At 42.8% G+C, this 12,993-nt stretch overlaps 1 protein-coding gene across 2 annotated transcripts in view; it reads right to left on the reverse strand.

Moving 5' to 3' along the window:
• Positions 1–12,993, reverse strand: part of NT5C3A (5'-nucleotidase, cytosolic IIIA) — a 59,055-nt gene that overhangs the window by 10,683 nt on the left and 35,379 nt on the right. For both annotated transcript variants that reach the window (XM_083188449.1, XM_083188450.1), the window contains exons 3-5: positions 12,047–12,116; positions 11,717–11,763; positions 11,010–11,095 (exon numbers count right to left, since the gene is read on the reverse strand). In XM_083188449.1, the coding sequence (XP_083044575.1) occupies positions 11,010–11,095; positions 11,717–11,763; positions 12,047–12,116 (203 nt within the window). The remainder of the gene's footprint in view (positions 1–11,009; positions 11,096–11,716; positions 11,764–12,046; positions 12,117–12,993) is intronic.

The following is a 12,993-nucleotide window of genomic DNA, read 5'->3' on the forward strand; positions in this document are numbered from 1 at the left end:
TGTTGCTCAACTGCAGGCTCTTCTGCATCATTCTTAAATTTGTGTTTGACTTGTTATTAAAAAATTAGGCTAATGTTATAAGTTGTGTGTGTTATTTTTACAACATATGCCATTCACCTTTTCACAACCACATCAGTGTAATGGTGCTTAGTCCCCCATAACCATTGTGAATACAGAGATAGTGAGGCACACCAATGTATGTGATATGATAAATATTTATTTTGCTGTCAAAATTTATGTGAAAAGGTCTAATTGCTCCATAAAAGGCCGAGCAGCTCCATTAGTGTGCAGTCGCCATCATACATGTGTACACACACCAAGCAGCATCCCGTAGGTGAGCATTGACCTCGCACCACAACACCTTCATGAGTTCATCTACAAGGATAGGAAAAGGCAAATCATTTAGAAATACATACTAGAAACCAATCATCACATGCAAACTAATGCTAAGCATCACATATATATTGGTGCAAGTAAATACGCACAAGTTGTGATAATGTATTTCAATCTATGTTATATGGTGACACATCAATCTGCCAATGGAAGATGGTTAGTAGTTGACAATATGTTGTAAATTAATGACACTACACCTACCTGAAAAAGCGGCCCACCACAGAGTCTCGGAGGGTGTGTCCACGGACATTTTCAGGGTGTCTGTAGCGGCAGGGGGCAGTGTCGTGTGCCTCAGGTGGATGGACTTCCTCCTCGGGGAAGGGTACAGACCTCGTTACAGCTATGTTGTGTAACAAACAACACAACCCCACGATCTTTGCCACCATGGCTGGCGCATACTGGAGGTCACCACCAGTGCGATGGAGCACACGAAATCGGCCCTTCAAGAGGCCAATGGTGCGCTCCACGACTTGCCTGGTGCCGACATGGGCCGCATTGTATGTCTCCTGTGGGCCTGGTGTTGGTGAGCTGTAAGGAGTTAGCAGCCAGGGTGTGCATGGGTAACCGGAGTCACCCAAAATCCACGCATCACGTCCTTCCAACTCTTTCAATCTTTGCCATATCCTGGTTTGCCTAATGACATAGGAGTCATGGGCACTTCCAGGAAAGTTGGAGTTAAAGGCCAGGATCTGCATGGATGGGCCACACACCACCATCACGTTGAGGGAATGGAACATCTTACGATTACGGAAGATGTGCTCAGTACGTGATGGTGGCACAAATGGTACATGTGTCCCATCCACAACACCTATCACATTAGGGAAATCCGCAATGTGTTGAAATTGCAGCTTGACCCTATCCAGGCAATCCCGGTCTAATGGCATGGCCATGAAGTGCCCCTTGCGTCGAAACATGGCCAACATGATACGCCTCAGGATCCTACTGAAAGTAGGTTGGGAAACTCCTGCAAGCACTGCCACCACTTGCTGGAATGACCCTGAGGCACAAAAATGCAACACCGCCAACCACTGTGTGAGAGGCGGAATTGCTGTTGGGAGCCGGTGACTGCTTTCAAGATCACTCTCTATTAATGAGAGAGTGTCTAGGATCACATGCGGTGGTAACCGGTACCTTGTTTGTACCTCATCATCCGGCATCCCAAAGAGGGTTACACGTGTGCGGAAGATTTGGCCACGCCCCAGCCTCCTTCCTCGAACAGGTGGAGGCACACGTTCTGCCTGTTGCTGCACACCCACCTCAATGGCCACCATTTGCATCTGGAAGTAAAAAGGTATTGTTGACTAAATGACCAAAACACACACAGACACACAGACTCACCCCACCAACAACACATCAAATACATACGGGCAGAGGATGCCTGTAGAGATCCATACTCAATCCTAGTCCAACAAAAAAGGGCATGTATTGTAAGATGACCATTACCACACAAGCATCACATAACATTACCATCTCCTTAAGTAACAATCCACCCAAGTTAGGTATGATTGCATGACGTACCCCCTAGACATTTTGTATGATAATGACAGAGCACTGTACTATGATGTGTGGCTACACACCCAAAACATACTCCCACACCAAAAAATAAACAGCTGCAACTGTAAACACCACACACCAATGTCCGGTGAGCTGTGATTTACCTTAATATACTACTGAGGAAAGCAAGAATTGGGCACAGTACTTGACCACTAATCCAATCCTAAAGCAAAAATAGACAATACAAATAGCATTACAATGTGCCCCATTAACAATGACACCACTATAAACCATCAGTGCAGAGATGCATAGTAACATTACAGATGGAATGTTCAGTATGCATGGCACACCTTTAAGGCAAAATGTGTCATGCAATAGAAAGATTGACAACATAACACATGGCAATATTTGGTACTCTATAAAAATAGCAACAATACTTACACAGTGTGCTCCTGAAACATACGCGAATACCGTTGAACTATACATCAGGCGCAAGCAAACGCAACAATCGCCATATTTATAGGCACACACCATGATTGCGGATAACCACACAAATGATGCGCAAGCAAACACGCACTAAACACTGGCATGGATTGAGAATGACACATTCCAATTTAATGAATCCACAGTGCACATTACAACAAAAAAAAATACGGGTGCCATGCGCTTAATAACTTACACATGTGAGGACGCCCCAAAAGATAGTGGTGGATAAGTTAGACATGTGGGAACGCACCCAAATAAAGTGATGGACGTTAGCAAACCTAAAGAGCCATGTTGCCAGGTTTTCACTGCTGACGCACGCGTGCTCGCGCGTTTGTGAAAATTAGCTGGCGTCCGAAAAAAACAATTAGCACACGAGCCAGCCTACAAATGGACACATGAGTGCATAGCACATTTGGCAGCTCAATGAGTTCTGATTCAGAGGGAGACGTTACCTCAGACCACGAGGCTATCATTGAAAGACTCACTGCCATCACTGAAGCCCTCATGGAGAGGAGAAGAGGAGAAGAAGGGGAAGGCTCATCCTCATCCTCACAGCTAGCCATTCCAACACACTCTGCACATCAGTCCGTGGGTGCTGCAGTGGCAGGTCAAAGTGCTGGGGGTCCTACAGATGTGGCTAACCGAAGCCGCAACACCCCTTTCACTAAAATTGAATTGGGCATTTTAGTGCCTAAAGCCAGAGACCTCATCGAATTTGGGCCAAAAAAAATGAGCACCAATGCCAAGGATAAGGTGTGGCAAAAAATCACCGACGACATCAATGCCATCTCTCCTCAGGCCCGTGATTGGCAACATGTGAAGCGCAGGCAAGTGTGATATGGTGTGTGTGTGTGTGTCTGTGTGTGTCTGTGTGTGTGTGTGTGTTGTTAAGTGTGTATGGGTGTTTTTTTAAACAATAACAAATGTAGAAGGCATGGGTATGTGGATGTATGTGCAGCTGAAAAGAGAGGTAGTATCACCACATGTGGAATGTGTGCAAAATAGTGGTAATGGTTACACTTTCAGGGGTGAAGATGACAAGGTGTTTCTTATGTGTAATGGCATGTAGTGCATGTGTAAATAAAGTTAATGTGTCAGTGTTACAATGCTAATGTAGTGTAATGCTTGGAAGAAGGTATGACATTTATATGGGCAGAAATTGAACCATGTGCATCATAACCCGGTGGACATATATAGACATGTTAAATGCAGACATATATGTATCATTTTTGATTATTATTTTGCAAACATTTATGCAGGTGGCAAGATTTCAAATCACGCCTTAAAAGGAAACTGTCCAACAGATGGACAGCAAGCCAAAAAACAGGTGGTGGAAATCTCCCTGACCACCTCCAGCTTACGTCACTGGAGGAACTGGCCCAGGACTGTATTTCCCAGGAGGAGATTAAAGGTGTCTCCAGCATGGACAGTGAATTGGGGCCAGATGAGTTTGGCGCAGATACTGCCGGTAAATGTGAAATTGAAGTGGCACACTATAGATTGACAGGTGTATGTGCAACATCTGATATTTTCTTGTCTGTTGTTTCTTCACAGATGACAACACTGAGGCTGACGCTTCTGCTCCTCCACCACCACCATCAACAACTGAAAGCAATGGTGGTCAAGCAAAAACAGCAGCTGAGAACATTTCCCTTGCACATGTACTGCAGGACATACGTGAGCAGGGCCGCACCACTATGGAATGCCAGGATCAAATGCTGCAGGTGGTTGTGAAAATGGCACACAGTCTCGAGGGCCTCCACCATGAAGCCAGACGCTTCAATGACCATATGGCCAGTGAAGTATCCTCCACTCGGCCCACACCAGCAGCTTCGACCTCACAGGGTGTAGGTCAGAATGCACCCCCACTTTTGCGTACACGCAGGTGTGGTAGACCCACCAAAGGGGGAGTCCAGAAGCGACCGCGAAAATAAAATATTGTATTTTGTTATTTATTAGTATTTTATATATTTTTTTTTCTTTCCATTTTTTTATGTTTCCCTTTTTGTGGGTACAAATTCTGTTCCTTTTAATTTTTGTTTAATGCTGTAGTATATGCAAATAAAAATATACAGGTCGAGTATCCCGTATCCGAATATCCGTTATCCGAATTATTCCGAAATATGGACATTCCAGAAAGTGAAAAAAAATTTTTTTTTTGCTAAAAACTCACTGGGGACATTTGTAACAGCATCACTGGGGACATGATATGTAACTGGCACTATATATGTGCAAGACAATGATTGCTTGGCATTCAAATTCAGTGCTGAGATAGTACACACATTTTGTTTCACGTTTTGAAACCTTGTTTTTTGAACAATTAAAATATATTTGTGTGTATTTTATGTGGTAATAAAATATATTTGTGTGTATATTAAGTGTTTATACAGCATAAATGCAAGATACTTCAAAATACATCATTGAAATATTAAAATATTCCGAAATACGGAATAATCCGTTATCCAAAATTCTCCTGGTCCCGAGCATTTTGGATACGGGATACTCACCCTGTACTCACATTGAGCATGCGTTGTCTTGTGATTTTACGCAGATATATTAGATATATGTTGTATATGTGAGTTGACACATGTCGACTCATGTTGACAGTGCTAACATGCTACACATGGCAGAGTGAAAATGTACATAAAGGTGTGTTAGATAAGGGCAATTAATACATGTGTTAAGTGCATTTGCATTTGTGCCTTACAATTCACCCAAACATCATAATTTTAATGTGTCTGTTAGCTCATGTTTGGTTTGGTGATGCAACGTGAAGTGGAGCTGAGTTAACTAATTGGAACAAACAATCAATAATTGCGCACAATGGGGGTCAGGTGCTAATAACTTCCACATTTCGCAACTGTGTTTTAAGCGTACGAATGAGCAGTTCACAAGAAGTATGCTATGCGAAACTGAAAACCTGCTTTAAGCTTACGAAAGTTTGTGAGCTTGTGTGGGAACAATCCGTGTTGCAGTAATGCGAAACCAAACCCACCACTACAAGTGAACGCCCAGGTGTACGCCCAGTTTTGCTCATTATACTGGACGCGCCCATACAAACGCCTACATCACGCCTACTGGGTAATCTTTCGCTCGGACGGCAGAAACCGCTTGGAAGGTTGCTTGCGAATAGGAATGTAGCAGTTTGCACATGCGCTGTGCGTACACTGCACATGCGCAATGACAGTAGTTGGTTGATGCGTGCGTTTGTGCATGCGAACGTGTCAACGTGAATAAGGGCCAGTTAGTAGGATCCATGGAGGACTTCAAGCCATATTAAAAGGCAAAAAAAAATTAAATAAATAAATACTAACCTGGAGGTCATAATTTGTCAAATCATTGTATAGCAAATACTTTGCAATTCTTTAGATATGTAAATTAACAAAGAATAATAATAATAATAAATAATAATATTACAACAGACAGTGCGGGTCTATAATAACCTATACGTTACATGCAGCCACAAAATGTAGGTGATGTAAGCTGCTAGATTTAATACCACACTTTTTAAAATTGCTGCATTAAATCTAGCCAAAACAGCTCTGACCATTGATCATGGACTCAATAATAAGTCCGAAAGCTTCCTGTGGTATCTGGACACAATATCAGCAGATCTTTTAAATCCTGTATGTTGCGAGTTTGGGACTCCATGGCTTGGATATGTCTTTCCAGTACATCCTACAGATGCTTGATCGGAATTAGATCTGGGGAATTTGTCAAAAACCTTGAAGCCAGTCGTGTTCCTCAAACCACACATGAACAAGGTTTGCAGTGTGGCAGTGTACATTATCACTGCCATCAGAGAATAAATTTTCCATGAAGTGGTTTACTTGGTCTGAATATTTAATATGTGTCTAAAGCCCCCCATACACGATCCGTTCATCGGATCCGTTCTGTGCTTAAACAGCACACATCGTATCGGATCGCATCCCTTGTGCATGCACTGCGATCCGATACGATGTGTACCTAGTACAAAAAGTATAGGCTGCACATACTTTTTGTACCGTACTATGTGATGCGCGGGAGCGCGCATCGCATAGTACAGAACGGAGCCGGTCCACAACGGACCGTGTATGGGCTCCTTAAGTAACATCCACATGAATGCCAGGACCAAAGGTTACCCAGAGCATCATGCTTGCCCATAGTGCACCCTGGTGCCATCTCTTCTTTAGTTAAATGACACATGCAACCAGCCATCTACAGGATGTAAAAGAAAAAAAAGCTTTTCATCAGACCAGGCCCCCACCTTCCATTACTCCATGGTCTAATACTGATACTCACATGCCCATTGCAGCTGCTTTCAGGGCTGGAGACAGGGGTCAAGCATGGACTATCTGACCGGTCTTCAGCATTCATTTTTCAGTAACTGTGAGCTACAGTAGCTCTTCTGTAGGATACGACCAGGCAAGCTAATCTCTCTCTGTGTCAATGGTTCACTAACTGTCCTTCCTTAGAGCACTTTGGTAGGTACAAACCACTGCATGCCAGGAACACCCCACAAGATCGGTTTTGGAGATATCGGACCCGTATTGATGTGCTATCAATAAGACTACGAATTTCCGTATTTTCAGGATAGTAAATGTCAAAAATAAGTGTATTTCTGGATACAAATACACCTATATTTTACAAATTTCCTTTAGTAAAATTTCCCCCTATGTCTCCTAAGTTGGTACTCTTTACCTAGAACGGCGCCAGCGATTGAAATCGCGGTCGTCGGGGGTAAAAATCGCGGTCATCGCGGGTAAATCGGGATGACCGCGATGCCCGCGATTTTCCCATAGGGAACAATGTTAAAACGGCAGATTGACCGCGATTTTACTGTTAAATGCCTCAATGGACCCGATTTGGGGCCAAAAAGGCCAAATTAACCCTTAAATGTCCCCCCAAATTTTTAACGCCACCCCACGATCCACGCCAACCCGAAGCGTGGCGAGCGCAGCGAGCCCGCGAGGGGCGGCGGTATGCGTCCTCCGACCTTTTCATGCCCTTTTATCCACTAGGGCGTGGTGTGAGAATATAATAGTGTGGCGAGCGCAGCGAGCCACCGAGCCCGAAGCGTGGCGAGCCCCGCGAGGGGACGCGGATACCTTCACAGGTAGACGCGTCCCCTCGCGGGCTTCACAGGTGTCCGCCTCGCCACGGACACCTGTGAAGCCCGCGAGGGGACGCGCATAACTGTGAAGGTATCCGCGTCCGCTCGCCACGCTTCGGGCTCGGTGGCTCGCCACACTATTATATTCTCACACCACGCCCTAGTGGATAGTAGGGCATGAAAAGGTCGGAGGACGCGTACCGCCGCCCCTCGCGGGCTCGCTGCGCTCGCCACGCTTCGGGTTGGCGTGGATCGTGGGGTGGCGTTAAAAATTTGGGGGGACATTTAAGGGTTAATGGGCTCTGTGGCCCATTTAACATTGATTCCTATGGCCAAATCGGGTGGATTGAGGCATTTAACAGTAAAATCGGGTCCATCGCGCCTTTTAACATTGATTCCTATGGGAAATCGGGAGCATCGCGTCGCGGGCATCGCGGGTACATTTATGGCCGGCCGCGACGCGACCGACACGATTTTCATGTTTAACATTGGTTTCAATGGGAAATCGCGGGCATCGCGTCGGTCGCGTCCATACATAAATGTACCCGCGATGCCCGCGACGGGCGCCCTTCTAGGTAAAGAGTACCCCTAAGTTTAATGATAGACCACAACGTGAGTATTGATTCCTCTCCGTAAATTGGATATAGACTATGCTATGTTAGCATACATTGGCCGGGGCGCAGATGGACGGAGTGCCTGCCGCGAAGCCTGGCACCCTCCCCTCTGTGTCCGATCTTATCTAGTGCACAATGTATTGCGCACTGCGTACACACTAGGCCAGAGGTTCCCAAACGCGGTCCTCAAGGCACCCCAACAGTCCAGGTTTTAGGTATATCCATGGCTTAGCACAGATGGTTTAATCAGACTGACTGAGTTATTAATTAAGTCACCTGTGGCCAAGCATGGATATACTTAATACCTGGAGCGTTGGGGTGCCTTGAGGATCATGTTTGGGAACCTATGCACTAGGCAATCTATTGGCGTAATGATATAGTAGGTAAGCACCGGGACATCAATAAGCGCTCCCCAGACTCTAGGAGCACACTGTCCGTGGACTGGTTCTTCTCGGGTAGCGTATACCCTAAGTGGTCTGTTAATGTTATAGTAGTGCAGGTAAAAGTCAGGGCATCAAACAGTGCTCTCCGGTCTCCCAAACCCGCTGTCAGGGATCCCTTCCCTCTCAGATAGCGTACACACTATGCGACATATTATCGTGGTGATAGAGCAGGTCTGTGCCAAGGCATTGATCAGCCCTCTCCGGTCTCTCAAAACCACTGTAGCATACACATTTTGCAATATGTTGGCGTGATAATAGAGCAAGTCTGTGCGGGGGCATTGATAAGCGCTCTCCGGTCTCACGGGCACGCTGTCAGGGATTTATTCCTTCTGAGGCATCATACACATTGAGCGATCTATTAGCGTGACAATAGAGCAAGTCTGTGCCGGGGCATTGATCAACGCTCTCCGGTCTCACAGGCACACATGCAAGGATTTATATTTTTTAAGCAGGGATCTATTCCCTTCTAAAGTAGCATACACTTTAAGTGATATATGCTCAAGGTGATAGAGCAAGTCCCTGCCGGGGCATTACACAGCGCCCTCCGGTCTCATCAGCACGCTGTCAGTGATCTTTTCCCTCTCAGATATCGTGTTCCAGCGCGTCTGTATGCGCTTGGCACTGTAGGCTCTCCACTATCGCTGCACAGTAAGTTAATGATCACAACAATACACATACAAGTATTTCACATTGGCTAAGTCTAAAAATGGATTACAGAGAGAGATTGCCAATGCGCATTTCGCCCTACAGGCTTTTTCAAGCATAACCTAGGTATCAGACCAGCCCTCCTCGGGCTATATTTATGGGATCCACGCTCCCATGGGCGTTATTTTTTGGAGCCAATCCAAATCTTTATTTGTATTTTTCAAAAGGCATTGAGTCCTGTGATTGGTTCCCTTATGACCAGCAAGTGCTGATTGTGTACAAATGTCCATACTGATAATAATAGTTATCCTGTCATTGTAGGTTCCCCCTCTTATCTGCATCGATATAGATGCAGGCAAATTCATTAGTAATAAAACCAAGTTGAGTGTTATAAGTATGTGCCTTATGATATACTGCTTGTAGTTTATTTCATGCAATTTCCTACATGTCCTATTCGGGTGTGTACTTTATACAGAGTTAGTAGGTCTCCGTAGCTGGGATAGACGCAGCAAAATGGAGGGCTGTATATATGCTCTTCTATTTTGCTCCCCAATAATGTCCATAACGTATATGTATCATGCATAAATGGGGTATTTCCCTAATGCCAGGTTGTATACAAGAAAATTAGTGGCTATATGTATGCGCTTGTGGTTCGAATCTCGGATAGTGTTATATATTACAAAGGGGGTATTTGTGCCTAATCTAGGTTGGTTGTATTAGTGCATGGATGTGAAGTAATTGTCTAAGTAAAATATGGAGAGATACTCAAAAAATACGTGAAAAAATATAATATATAATAATGTGAGTGCAGAAGTGTGAAAAAAGGATAATGTGAAATATGCAAGTGTAAGGTGAGTATCTGTGGTGATCGCTACATGTATATTGCTGTAAATACATTACAGTGATAAGAAGCTAAGTTATAATGGGTCAGGTGCCGTGGTTGGATTGTAGGTAAATACGTGCACATGCACAGTGGACAATGCTCATTTGTGGATAAAGATTGGGCTAAAAAATAAGTGACGTGCATATATGTAAGTAAAAATATGACGTAATGTTATAGTTAGTGTATGTAATATTCCTATCATGTTCCCTATCCCTGAATAGGACAGGTTGCCTCCCATTGTGGTTGACATCTGGCGTTATATTTGGTGGATAAATTGACTTATTACAGCAGTGACAGAATTATTGATTGATTGACTGACAGTGTATTGAACTCAGTATCTTGATGTCCTGAAAAAGGACCTGGCATTATTAAAATCAACACATTTCTTTAGTGGTAAAGAACAACTTTTACCATAGCCATCAATAACATTAACAGTTGTTAATCATTTAGTAAACAAAGTTAACTGTTTTTGTGGTGAACTAAACCTTTTGTAAAAGAATATGCATGGGGTTTACAGGACCGATCTCTGTAGTAAAGTGTTTGACAAACACTAAACATGAGGTTAGACACTGTATTATATAGTAGCTAGTCACCAGCCCGACAAAATGATGGCGCTGCCAAGATCAGGGGCTTTGTTATGCTGAGGTGTGTCCCCCAATCGGAACTCCGTCCAGTGTTCTCCTAATGTCTATCCATTGCAAGGTTGTACAGAGTTCCCAATAAATCTTATAAATAGAAGGTATTTATGATTTACAAATATATTAACCAATATCATTTACTAGTGCAGATTATAGTTCCCTATATTTTTTGATAAGGCGTGATACATTCGGGCACCCTGCGGGAATAAAACTGTACACACCCAAACCCCCTTCCAGTTTTCTTTTGCATGAAATCTGGAATAAATTCATAAATAAATGCTGACAGAGTAACAAGTTAGTGGTGTATCTGTCAGAACTTACCATTCAATCATGTATGGGTACTTTTCTTTGATTGTAAGGTTTGGATCAATTTCAATTGCATAGTATTTTTCTTTCAGTGCATATAACTAAAAGAAATAGAAGGAGTTTACTGCACATCATACAGAACAACATTATATTTAGTCATAGACAAACGCATAAAATAATATATGTAAGATATTACTGCAAAAATAAAAATCTGCCTGTTAACTGCCTTAGTTTGATACATGCACGCAGGTGCGTCTTTTGACAGGTAAACCGCGCAGAGGTGATGCTCAAATACACCTGTTTCAGAAAGCACATGATTAAGCACCGATAGCAAAAAGTAGATTTTCATCCTCTTTTACCCTTGGTTGGATGTAATAGTGTCCGAGTTCATTGGCCATTCCGGGAAGCTCTGTATCTAAATTATCTAGATAACTTTTTCTTGTCTAGAATTACAGGGAAGAATACATCGGAGAGCTGCTCTATAAATCCATGCTTGGTTCCCTACATATAACAAGTACTGTATATTGCAAATGAACCAAACTAAAAGCATAGATCCTGAACATCCAAAACAATGGAACGCCAGCTCAGGGATACAGGAAAACCACAGGCAAGCAAAGGTTCTGTTTTCTTATTTTATCTAATCATCATATATTTCTCCTAAGAGTAAATAAGAGTGCCACACCTACTCACAGAAGGGAACAGTGCACAAAAGAACTACAAACCTTTTTTCGACATTCATCAGTTACATATTTGCAGTTATCAATAACATCTGTGGATAAAAAAGTAAAAGTTTAGCTGATTTTTTTTTTCATATGGTAATGGTTTTTACTTCACTATCCATCAGATGTGTACAAAATCACAATTGTCTATCGTCCTTTAGTTTTATATCAGAAAACACGTTATTTACTTTTACAGAAAGGGAACACAAATGTTGAGTACACATGTTGGGGTCCAGACCAGGGACAGATTGTATAGAGCAAGCACTAAGCACTAGACACTGAGAGAACAAAAGAAACATGCAATATGAATATTAATATATACAATACACTTACTGTGACAGGTGGGACATCTCTTTCCATTGTGAGAAAATCTGCTTAAAGTCATATCAAAATCTGTTATAACCTTAATGAGAAAATATTATACGTATTACTGCAAATTTTCATAGCGAGAAGCATAGAATGAAACATGGTGGTCAACAATTGCTTCTTAATAATGTTTTTTATAACAGTCCTCAAGGTGAACAAAATAGTAAACAGAGGTCAGGATCTTTCTAATAAATAGTCATCGTTCGTGTGTTTACCAGCCATGGCACAGATCTGGCATTAGCCAGCGGATTACACCAATTATCAAATTATCAGGACACAACATTAACAAGTAGGAAAAGCTACATAAAAAGCTAAAGTTATCGCTGCAAATGTTGCATGTAACGGATTGGAATTATTGCACTCTTTTTCAAAAAAGCTCTGTAATGTAATGCTATCCTTGGCACTAAACTTAGCATTTGGCAACTGTGCGATCTTGTTTTCATAGCATTATTTTATAGTGCAATTGTTAAGGCCCACACATCACTATAAATACTGTGTAGAAAAGGCTTGTAATATCTCACCAGTACTTTGCTGCCTTTTTTTTTTAATATAGGTTTTAAAGAAAACAAAAAGGCAACATAAACACTGCACGAATTGACCCTTAAGGGACATACAGACAGTGCGATATGGACTATATAGTCCATATCGGTAGAGAACATAAAATATATTTTGCACCCTGCGCACCACCACGGTGACGGTATCACAAGAAGAAATAGGCAGGCAGCTCAATTCATGCAATTTATTTCTAGTCTAAATCTGCCACAGTCACAAAGCGTGTAGTCAATATATGTGGTGCTGGGCACTGGGAAGTTCAAGGGAAATCGCATAGCCCAAACCGATCATAGCCAATATTAAACCATGTATATGCCCCTTTAGGATGCTGTGCATGTCTGGTAATCGTATTATCTTCTTTT

This window comes from Crinia signifera, chromosome 5 (assembly GCF_055691185.1).
Source record: "Crinia signifera chromosome 5, ASM5569118v1, whole genome shotgun sequence".
In the NCBI taxonomy this organism is placed as follows: domain Eukaryota; kingdom Metazoa; phylum Chordata; class Amphibia; order Anura; family Myobatrachidae; genus Crinia; species Crinia signifera.